Source organism: Podarcis filfolensis, assembly GCF_964270895.1.
Source record: "Podarcis filfolensis genome assembly, chromosome: W".
In the NCBI taxonomy this organism is placed as follows: domain Eukaryota; kingdom Metazoa; phylum Chordata; class Lepidosauria; order Squamata; family Lacertidae; genus Podarcis; species Podarcis filfolensis.
The window spans coordinates 29224291-29236639 of NC_139619.1; the positions used below are offsets into that span (position 1 = coordinate 29224291).

Genomic DNA, 12349 nt, shown 5'->3' on the forward strand with positions numbered 1-12349 from the left:
CTGGTGCACATTAAGGATTCTGCACAGGAATTCAGATTTTCCCATCATGACTCAAATAAGTGACCTCAAAAATACACTGCGCAACTTTCTCCAATGGGTAAAATGCCTTAATGGTAACTGATACACGAGGCAAAGCAGAGGTGGATTTAGGGCAGTGAAGCTGTTCCCCTGCACAGGATGTGGGGGCCAAAAGGGAGCCTTCCTGCCTCCTTCCCCAAGCCTAGTTAGCGCTTTCCCAACTTTGGGAATGAGATGAGAGGGCTCTAGGACCCACCAGAGCCTTGTGCATCCTTCCCAAAGCCTGACACCTCCCTTGCCTGGCTTTTGGAAGGCACCAGGAGGGCAGGGGCAGGGTGTGTGACAAATTTTGCACCCCCCAGGGCACCATATTACCAAGGTCCATCCCTGGGCAAAGTGTAATTTGTTCTTCAATAAGAGTGTCTGTGCAAACAAAACAGAAACGGTGATGGTAAGGATGAATGGAAATGACATTCCGTTTAGCACTTTGTCTTAACCTCCCCTCAAAAGCTGGGGGATGCATATAGGTTCTGGTAACACCAGACGCATTTGCACAGAGGATTTGATCCCCACAGCCCATGTTCACGGAGACAATTCCATCTGTGGAAGTCCTAACCATGCCACATGATTGACAGGCTATGTGCAAGTCTAATATGGGGTGTGTGCAGCTAGGCCCCTACAGCAGGCTGAGGGGAGACTAAGGAAGCCTCCCTTTTAAAAAAAGGTGTTCAATCCAATGCTGAACTAGAAGCATAACACTGGCCCTCCAAGCTGTAATGGGTGAGGTTTCACTATGTTACGAGACTCATTAAAATGGAATAAAAAAGAAACATGGGGGGAAATATTATGAGACTCACCGCAGCCCATATACCTCACAGATTAAGGCCTGGTAAGATGCTGCTGATTAGCTGGATATCCCATGTTTTCTACCAACGGAAGATTGGATGGCATACATTTAAGATACAGGTAGGTAGCCGTGTTGGTCTGCCGTAGTTGCAACAAAATTAAAAAATGCCTTCCAGTAGCACCTTAGAGACCAACTAAGTTTGTTATTGGTATGAGCTTTTGTGTGCTCATGTATCTGAAGAAGTGTGCATGCACATGAAAACTCATACCATTAACAAACTTAGTTGGTCTCTAAGGTGCTACTGGAAGGCATTTTTTATACATTTAAGAGAAAGTCTTTAATTTAAGACTTATCAACATAAAACTTTTTAAAGCAATTAGACCTATTAGTACAGCAGCATCTAAAAGTTTAACATGTCAAGCCATTCATAGTTCCACTATGAATACGTAACAGGGCTGAGAAAGTGAGATGCTGCAACTCAAGTTGACTTTATCATGCGAGGTTCAAGTCTTACATGCTTGCTGCTTGAAACATGGCCCTATGGATGCAGCTTCCCCACAGCAAAGCGTTTACGAAAAGCAGATAATTACTTTATCCTCTTCCAACCATTTGAGGAGTGTTTCACATAAATGGCTTAGCTCATCTCGATTTGATTCTGCCCCAAGTGGCAACCTTGGTACGGACTCCATTATGAATTGCTCCATAAGCATATGCCTGGACAGGAAAAGCTGTTCAGATCTAACATGATGGCTGTATTCTATTAAAGAGAAGACTCAGACCACCAAGAGTTATTTGTAATAAATCATTTATGCATGCAGCGTTAGAAATGAGCCACAGTGTTTTATAAACCTTGGTCTTTATTAGGGCTACATCAACAGAAAGAGGTGTTTGCCACTAGAAAACAAGTAGATGTGGAAAAGACTTCCATCGGTGAGTGGTTGGCTTTGGTTTTTTACAAGGCAAATTGCAAAAAGAAGCTGCAGGTTGTATTATCATAGATGACTATGAATTGCCTAGTCTTGAATAAGTGAGTTCACTAGACATCAGTCTTTTCTCAAAGCAGCAACAGAACTAGAACAGAAATGAGATATCTGCACAAAGCAATGTGGCAACAGCAGACATATCCTCCAAGCTGTTCTTCAAACTTCTACAGACCTCAAAAAATGTGAGCTGCAAAAACCTTAAAGCAAAATGAAGCTGAAACAGTACAACTGGACTATAAGGAGGCCAACTGGGAAAAAGTGAAATTGCTAACTGTCATATTTAAGTCATATATACTTTGTGTTTTCTTTGGAGTACACTCATGCTTATGAAGGCCACATTAGACTGTGTTCAGGAACACCCATGTCTTCACATATAAAGTGGATGATACTTCTTTGGAGTGAGTTTCCTCCTTCAAATTGGGCAAAAGTTAGCATGCCTAAGAAAATTGCTGAGGCACTGACTACAGAAGATGTAGCCGCATGTTGTTGACACTATAAGCCGTCCGCTTTGCACAATCTCTGCAAAGCTGTCTATGCAAGTTCGGCAACTCAAAGTGCCTGAGGATCTTGCAAATTCCCTCCTTCCCACTTCTCTGGGGAGCTTTCTAGTGGCAAGAGCACCACTCTGTGTGTGTCTGCTATCACCATCACCACTAAATATGAGGCTGTCAGACAATGGTTGACATCTGAACTCTCTATTGGGCTGCTGCCCACTCTCTCCAATAAGCACAACAGAATCGTCTTGCGTAAGATCAACAACTATAGATTCTGAAGTTTCACAAGTGAGGTCAACTACTTCCACATCAATACTTCTATCATTAAGGCTGCGTGGTTCTACTTGTGCAGCTGCAGCAGCTATTTTCCTTTGATTACAGGCTTGCACAGAGCGAGTCTTGCATCCACAATAATTTCTCTGAATCTTCTGCTGCTCAGTTCCTTTGCTATCACCGAAAGGAGTAGATTGTTCCATAAAACTCAGCCCTGAATCAGGAGGGGAGCCAGCAAGGGCAGTTTGTAATAAAGGTAAGGCCAGGGAGGAAGTAGATGGCAGGGAAGAGGAAGAGGAGGAGGAGGAGGAGGGGATACAGGGTTCAGAAGCAGTTCCCACTATCATCTTGTCCAGAGTATTATGATGTCTTGCTTAGGTGTTGCGACGGCCCCTCTTGCTTTTGCTGTGCTTGGTTGCATTACATTCTGTACTTGTTGAACTCATGATGCACAGGGATGGGAGAGGCACAAGCTGCAGAGTACTTGCTTTTCCCCTTATCTCCGTGTGCTGCTCACTGCTTAGTCGCCAAGCAATTCTGTAATGTGATAATGATGATCATGAATGCTCTCTCTAAAGCAACTTTATGCAACTGGTGACGCTTTGGAGCACTGTGACTTTTTTAGAGTTGTCTCTTTTATACCAGGTACTCCGAAGCTGGGAGCAAGTTCAACATCTCGAGGAGTGATACGGAGGGGGGGGGGCATGCCTTCCTTCACCCTTCCGCCGGTCACCAGAGGGTCTGAGGCGATGACCTCAAGGGCACCCAGCCCCACGTGGACCCCTCAGCCCCCACACCGTTACACAAGCACCACACTCTACCCCAAGCCCCATAAATAAAGTGCCTTTTCCCTTTCCTACACCGATCCGCTATTACGGGCAAAATAAGCCCAAATTCTTATGCCTCTTTCCCGATCTATCTTTACTGTGGGTTGACCGTACGAAGCTGTATTCCCTATTCCTTTCAATGGCTGTGTTCTACCCAATCAGAACCATGCATTCGCTTGGCAGAGCTAGCTCAGCGAGCTCCTGCACGCCTCATTTAACCTCTTGACAAGCTGCTGACGGCTCCCCGCTGGGAGAACAATGGAACCGAAACTTGTGAACTCATAAAAGTGTCAAATCTTGCTACAATGTATCTATTTTGTTTCCGACTTCAATTACCAATATAAACTGGACTAAAAAGGACTAAAATCTTTAGAAATTTGTATAAAATCAACCACAACTCCGATTTCCTTGCTTTTGGTGCTGATCGGCTCTGTCTCTTCAGGACTCCATGACACCTCCCCTGCCTCCATGATCCCTCGAGCGAGGTGTCACATACTCAGGAAGACCCTAATCCGGTCAAATCGCTCTGCCAAGCCTTTCATCCGGGCAATGCCAGGCGGCAGACCATACATACATGGACCATTGTCTTCTCATCACCGGTACTCAGGAAGTGCTTATCTGCGCATATCTCCAGCTCTGCATATTCCCCCTCCCTCTTCTATATGTTAATCCGGTGTAACCCAACCTCTCTTTAATGTATTCATGATGTGATCCGTGTAACCCAACCTCTCTTTAATGTATTCATGATGTAACTATGATGTATTTTGCACTGTATTCTGGGACATGGAGGGAAGTTTTAAAAGTTCATGTCACCCCTTTCCCACTGTTCAATCTTGCCTTGAACCTGTTGCGCAATAAACTTGGATCTTCTGCAGCTTGCTCCTGTCTCCGGCTGAGCTCATTTTCCTCTGCAGGGACCCACGGACTTAGTCCGACGAGCTGGGTGGCAGAGTAGCTCCACACCCAGATTTTACCATAACAAGGAGTTAGGGCAGGCTTCCTCAACCTCGGCCCTCCAGGTGTTTTTGGCCTACAACTCCCATGATCCCTAGCTAGCAGGACCAGTGGTCAGGGATGATGGGAATTGTAGTCTCAAAACATCTGAAGGGCCGAGTTTGAGGAAGCCTGAGTTATGGTGTCTTTCGTGTTACTCTACAGAACTGCATTAAAGTGGGAAGAAACATGATTAGGCTAAGAAGCAGGCACACAAATATTAATTTTCTATCTTTCAGCCAAGAGATTAGCTAAAACAATTAGGATTATTACAAGGTGGAGTATCTTTCCCTACCTTGACAGTCCTCTTTATACAAGAGTCTGATAAGGAGAAGGGAAGAATTCATGGAAGACTGATGAATGCCTCTGATTCAAGAAGAACCAGGGCACATAGCCAAGCTGAGGATGATGGGAAATATTAAATGAAATTCATTTGAGTTGCCTCTACTAGAGCGCACCTCCTATGGCTGCTCTTGCAAGAGGTATTTTTCAGGTATGACACATTCAATCTGTACACCCAACAGGGTGGATAAAAATCAATGATTTTTTTTAAAAAAAAATAATATTTAAAATCTGTTGTTTTTAAAATTTAAATTGATTTTTTTTAAATTTAAATTTGATTTTTTTTTAAGTAAAATGCTTTTGGAGGAAAGATCATTTCTATTTAAGTTACATTATAGTCCAAAGGCTATTCATCAGGAAAGAAGTATTTGTTTTAAGTTTTTCATGTGTGCTAAAACTCATTCTAAGGATTTGGGGGGGGGGGGGGTAACAATAAAACAACACTTTTAACCACATCAGTTAACAAACATGGATACATATGCTATAATTTTATTGTTTTAGTTAAATACACTGTTTAAATTGTTATTAAGAAAATGATAATTTTTCTCCTTCAGCTGTCCACGGAGGTGCAGGTCCATTCTGTGTCCAGGGCAGCTGTTTACCAGCTCCATCTGTTACACAGGCTGAGACCCTATCTGCCCGCAGACTGTCTCGCCAGTGCATGCTCTAGTTACCTCCCACTTGGACTACTGCAATGCGCTCTACGTGGGGCTACCTTTGAAAGTGACTCGGAAACTGCAATTAATCCAGAATGCAGCAGCTAGACTGGTGACTGGGAGCGGCCACCGAGACCACATAACACCAGTCTTTAAAGACCTACATTGGCTCCCAGTACATTTCTGAGCACAATTCAAAGTGTTGGTGCTGACCTTGAAAGCCCTAAACGGTCTTGGTCCAGTATACCTGAAGGAGTGTCTCCACCCCCATCGTTCTGCCCAGACACCTGGGTCCATCTCCAAGGGCCTTCTGGTGGTTCCCTCACTGCGAGAAGCCAAGTTACAGGGAACCAGGCAGAGGGCATTCTCGGTAGTGGCACCCGCCCTGTGGAACGCCCTCCCACCAAATGTCGAAGAGAACAACAATTACAAGACTTTTAGAAGACATCTGTGTTACGAAAAAGGAGCAATGCTGAGTTCTCCAGATGGCTGGAAAGCCAAACAGGATGTTGATGTTTTGGGACTGTACCGTGGGAACAAGGGACAGTCTATTCTGTGCACTGAGCACCGGATGTTAGCTCAGAGTGTCACATGACCCTGTACTGGAAGTACATGGGAGGAGTTATTCTCTCTCTGCTGTTGATGTAAAGAGAGTGCAGACACGTTTTCTCTGTACTGCTGGAAAGACAGAAATAAAGGCATGTAAATACATTTCTGTCTGTCTCTCTCCCCTCCCTGGGAATGAGGGGGGGAGGAATGGTGTGTTCTTCTCACGTTTGGGAAGGATCGCCGATAAGAGATCTCGCCTTGTCTTACCGGGAGTCGCTGACGGGGGAGATCAACAAGGAATCCAAGCCGGGCACCTGGAGAGTGGCCAATTCCTCTGACTAAGGCTTGAATTTTGACAACTGGTAGCAGACGCCGGTGGTTATCTGATCCAGGGGAATCAGCATGAGAGGTGAGAGGTTGATGGATCGTGTGCCATCCTCTGCACCAAGGAAAGAAGATAACATCTGCATTGCAGCCAGAAGCTGAACAGACGGCTGGACACCGAGAGGGGGTGTTTTCCAAGCAAAAGAGCCCCAAAAGGTATGCTGAATTTCGGGCTGAAAGTGTGAACGCAGATTGATTCATTCTCTCGTTCACAGGAGCTGCGTTTGGAAAAACAGCTCTGAGAGCAAAGGCTTGCATACCAGGAATATTTGTGGTCGATAAGAAATCCTATCTGAAGAAAGGTATGCACAGTTACTAGGCAACGACAGTCAGTACAGTGGAAAGTTACTGACATGTGGGGCTGGCTCAGTGAGAGCCTGGGAACTCAAAGTTGTTTTGACTTTGAGACAGCTTGCAGTTTGCCTGCCAGAGAGGCAGTAAACACCCCGGAAGAGACTTTTGGATTTTACAGGCTCGAGAGTGAGAGCTGAGACTTGGATTCAAAATGGATGCCAAGAAGGGGGGAGGCTTACCTTACCCGCCTCCCCTGACTAATGACAATTATTCATCTTGGTCTGTAAAGATGAAGGCCCTGCTGCAGAATCAGAGGATTTTTGGGGTGATTGAGAACCCCATCCCTCAAGCACCAACGCGAGCTTGGAATTCACAGAATGTGAAAGCCAGGACGGCCATAATTCTGTGTGTCTCGGATGATCAACTTGTGCATATTCAGGATTTGGAATACGCGCAAGAGATTTGGGAGATGCTGCGTAGAACACATCAGAGGGATGCTGGTTCTTCAGCGTTGCTGTATTTTGAGAAGCTGACCAATCTGAGGCTTGCGCCTGATGGAGACGTTCAAGCGCACCTGACGGAAATGAAATATCTGCGCCAACAGATGGTGGAACGCAATTTCCGTCTACAGGAGGAAGTGTTCTGCTTCATGATGATAAACAGCCTAAATCGGACTTACAAAACAGTTGCCAGTCAGCTTGGTTCCCTTCCGGCTCACGATTTGACCGCGGAGAGGGTATGTGCCGTTGTTTTGAATGAACACGACCGCCTTGCTGCACTGGAGGTGAAGGACAGGGGGAGGGAGGAACGGAGTTCTGATTCCCCCACTGATGTTGCTACTGGAGAGGATGCTGTAGCTTTGAACGTTGTCCGATGTTACAATTGTGGACAGGCTGGGCATCTTCAGTGGAACTGCAAGAAGCCACGCCAGCCAAAAGGAGCTAAGGGCCACTCAGTAAAGCCTGAGGCAGCAGGCAAAGGTCATACCAAGTCTTCGGTGAAACCTGCAAAGGCTTTGATGGCGAAAGGAACCACGCCAGATGTTGGAAATTCATTTGTGATTGACACGGGCTGTAATTTTCATATGTCCCCACACAGAGGGCTCTTTTCAACGTTTAAGAAGCAAAGCTTCGCTGTGAAACTAGCCAACGGTCAGGAGCTGGAGGCGACCGGGATAGGAACTGTGTATCTTAAGAGTCTGAACCTGACTATACACAATGTTTACTTGGTTCCTGAATTGAAGTTCAATCTGCTGAGTGTTTCGCAGATTGCAAAGAAAGGACTGAAACTGTCCTATGATGCTGAGAGCTGCAAGATCTTCAAAGATGGAGAGTTGTATCTTTCCACCAGAGAGAAAGATGGACTGTATTTGTTGACTTTTGAGCAAAGTGATTACATGGAATGTAATTCTGAGTCTAACTTGATTTCTCTCGCAGGTGTGACCAAAACGAGCGCCAAGAAGATGGCCAGGGTCGACAGAGCGTTTCAGCGGGTGTATGCTGATGTGATTGGTCCTCTAGAACCATCTAGAGGCAATGCAAGATTTTATCTTGTGTGTGTGGATCATTTTACTAACTTTGTCTGGATTTATGTGTTACAGAGGCCACAGGAAGTCTTGGAAAGGTTTCAGGAGTTTTGTGACAAGGTTAAAAATATGCATGATGCTAACATTGATTGTCTTTTGACAGATGAGAAGCAGATTTTTCTTTTACAGGATTTTCAGGAGTTCCTGCAGAAGAAAGGGATAAGACACAAGGTTGCTGTTTCAGCGGAAGCGTGGAACAGGGGTGTCTATGTACGGGTGAACAAAGAATTGCAAAAGGGGATGAATGTGCAATTGCTTAGTTCACATCTGCCACATGAGTTCTGGGCGGAGTTGCTAATGTCGTATTGTTATACGTGGTTGAGAAAGGTTTCGAAAGAGTTGGGAAGTTCTCCTTTTGAGAAACTGTTCCATAGAAAACCTTCTGTTGCCCATTTCAAGGTTTTTGGGTCTCATGTGAGGACAGAAGCTCCAGGTGGAGTAAAGAATGCCAAAGGCATTTTTGTGGGATATGAAAAGGGTCTCTACAGAGTAATTTTGTCTGAATCTGGTCAGGTGATTCTCACAAAATTTCTAGAGAGTGCTCCTGAACAGGAGAGAGTGATAGTACACACATTTCCCACAGAGGACAATTCAGATGATGAGGATGGTTTTACAGATTACAGTGGTACTGAGAGCGACAGTGATAGCTCACAGAGCTCAGTTGTCACAGTCATTGAGAGGAAATCTCACACAATTGATAGACCTTCACAGGTGAAGGATGAACCACTGTTTACTATTGGAACTGGTTCTCCTAAAAGTCCTGAGACAGAACCAGTGAGCAGAGAGGATCAGCACCTCATACGCAGGTCTGAGAGAGTTACAAAGGGTGAACCACCCAAAAGGTACTCAACAGAGTTTGCTAACTTAGCTGTTGCATGTGTTGCTGTTGTACACAACCGAGGACAGGTTGGAGATGTGTCTGAGTCAGAGACAAAGACACAACAGAGAGTTGCTAGCCAAGGTAATGCAGATGCACTCATTCCTTGGAAGCCAGACAACCAGAGAGGTACACTGGGGAAACCAGTGGCGGGTAGTTCCAAGGGTGGAACTGAAACAACAGGGGAGTGTTATGTGTATAACAACTGTTTGTTTTCTTCTCTGGATCACGCTTTGCTTGCCGCAACTCGCATTGATTCTTTTGGGGGAGGATGTTACGAAAAAGGAGCAATGCTGAGTTCTCCAGATGGCTGGAAAGCCAAACAGGATGTTGATGTTTTGGGACTGTACCGTGGGAACAAGGGACAGTCTATTCTGTGCACTGAGCACCGGATGTTAGCTCAGAGTGTCACATGACCCTGTACTGGAAGTACATGGGAGGAGTTATTCTCTCTCTGCTGTTGATGTAAAGAGAGTGCAGACACGTTTTCTCTGTACTGCTGGAAAGACAGAAATAAAGGCATGTAAATACATTTCTGTCTGTCTCTCTCCCCTCCCTGGGAATGAGGGGGGGAGGAATGGTGTGTTCTTCTCACGTTTGGGAAGGATCGCCGATAAGAGATCTCGCCTTGTCTTACCGGGAGTCGCTGACGGGGGAGATCAACAAGGAATCCAAGCCGGGCACCTGGAGAGTGGCCAATTCCTCTGACTAAGGCTTGAATTTTGACAATCTGAAGGCAGCCCTGTTTAGGGAAGCTTTTAATGTTTGATGGATTACTGTATTTTCATATTTTATTGGAAGCCTCCCAGAGTGGCTGGGGTAGCCCAACCAGATGGGCGGGGTATAAACAATAAAAAATATTATTATTTCTTAGATTATCTTAGATTGATTTATTGCTCAGATAAACCCTCTCTCCCTGCGCTACTGTGGGGAAAATAAGTACAGAACTTACCCCAACTCCAAACCATCACAAAACTCCCCATGACTCTGGAAGCTTAAAGGTTTGGTAAATCCATCGGCCAAATTATCATGGCTAGCACAATACTTCAGCCGTATCACACCTGACTGAACACTCTGACACACATTTTGGAAACGTATGTCCAGATGCTTGGTTCCGGCCTTAAATTGCGCAGATTCAGCCAATTTCAAACAGGGTTGATTGTCTTCCCAAACCGTGACGGGTAAGCTACAATCCCCAAACACCAAACATCTATAGAACTCCAGTTCCCGGCACAAATCTGACAGTGCACTGAATTCAGCCTCAGTAGAAGACAGCGCAATGAGACTTTGCTTCCGGGACTTCCACCCAACCAGTGACTTCCCAAACTTTATCACCAACCCAGACACAGACTTGCGGTCCTGCGAATTCACCCAATCACTGTCCACATAGCATGTGAGCTTCACCTCACCTTCAGCTGGCAGCTTAAGACAGAAGTCTTTGGTATCCTGCAGGTAGCGCAGTACCCGCTTGATACTGTGCCAAGCACTCACACTAGGCTTTGACGCTTCCCTACTTAGCAGATTGGTAGCAAAGGCAATGTCTGGTCTGCTCCATTGGGACAGATACAACAGACTACCCAGAGCTGACTGAAAGAGCTCAGCATTCTCAAACTCAGCACTTTCTGCTTGCTGGCAATCTTTCTCGTAGCTCGTTTCCATGGGTGTCCGAACTCCTGCACAATCGGACATTCTGAACTTCTCAAGCAACTGCTCAATCTTGCCTTTCTGACTGAGCAAGAAGCTACCATCCTCAGTTCTAGCTATCTGGACGCCCAGGTAGGTCTTTACTGCACCCAGGTTCTTGAGCTGAAAACGCTTACCAAGCTCTTTGGCAAACTTCTGCACCTGTTTGTCTACCTTTCCTATATGGCTGATGTCATCAACGTAAAATAACACCATTTCCTGTGAGTCTCCTGATCCTTTAAGGAACAGGCAACTGTCAGCAACAGACCCAGACAATATGGCCAATTATCACCCAGTTTCAAATCTTCCATTCTTGGGCAAGGTGATTGAGTGTGTGGTTGCTGAACAACTCCAAGCATGCCTGGAGGATGCGGACCATTTGGATCCCTTCCATTCGGGATTCAGGCCTCGCCATGGGACTGAAACTGCCTTGTTCTCACTGGTTGATGATCTCAGGCGGGCTAGGGACAAAGGTGAGAGCTGTTTCCTAGTTCTGCTGGATCTCTCAGCGGCCTTTGACACCATCGACCATAACATCCTTCTGGACCGTCTAGAGGGGCTGGGAGCTGGGGGCACTGTTATACGGTGGTTCCGCTCCTTTCTCCTGGGCCGTGTCCAGAAAGTGGTGTTGGGGGATGAGTGTTCAGACCCCTGGGCTCTCACTTGTGGGGTGCCTCAGGGTTCCGTCCTCTCCCCCATGCTTTTTAATATCTCTATGAAGCCGCTGGGATAGATCATCAGGGGGTTTGGGCTAGGTGTTCATCAGTATGCAGATGACACCCAGCTCTACCTCTCTTTCATTTTTTTTATTATAAAATATTTATTGAGATTTTACAAAAACATAGGTTTAGAAAATACAAAGAGAAACATAGTAAAAGAAAAAGATAAAAAAACAAAAACATACAAAAATTCATAAAAAATAAAAAATAAAAATAAAAATACAAGATACAAAAAAAACACACAGATAGATAAAAAAGAAGTAAAAACAAATCCATTTTTTATAACTTTAAATTCGTTAGCTTGTTTCTTTGACCTCCTCACACCTCCCCTTTTTGTATTCCCATTTAAGTAATCAAGTCAGCAAATCCTTACCCTCTTTCGTTTATCTTAACTCTATATCTTAACATATTGTACCTCTATATTTTCATCCTTTATCAATTCATTTTTGCATATTCTCATAACTTTGTTGCTAATGCCACTTATTTTCTTTTTTTTTCATAAAATATTTATTGAAGTTTTCAAAAAATTAAAAGAAAAAACAAAACACACACAAAAAAAACAAAAAAACAAAAACAAACATATACCTTTCAATAACATTTTTCCCTGACTTCCCCCATCTCCTCTTCTTGTATTCCAGTTCAATTTTTAATTCAACAAGTTCCTATCCCCAAATTTTACCTTATTATATTTAAATCCTTTTTGTTTAACCAATTTTAACATAAATCTCAATCTTGATACATCAAATCTTATTCTTAATACCTTTTTCTAAAGTCAACCCCAATTCCATTTCACGATTTCCCCATTTTAATCTAGAATAGCAAAAC

The 12349-nt window shown here is 44.5% G+C and overlaps 1 protein-coding gene across 1 annotated transcript; it reads right to left on the reverse strand.

The window, feature by feature from the left end:
- Nucleotides 1-2260: 2260 nt before the first annotated feature.
- On the reverse strand, nt 2261-2962 carry LOC310753774 (E3 ubiquitin-protein ligase RNF4-like; the record flags this gene model as incomplete). Its single annotated transcript, XM_083595116.1, has 1 exon — nt 2261-2962. The coding sequence occupies one exon, from the start codon at nt 2960-2962 to the stop codon at nt 2261-2263; it is 702 nt and encodes a 233-aa protein (XP_083451242.1).
- Nucleotides 2963-12349: the final 9387 nt, after the last annotated feature.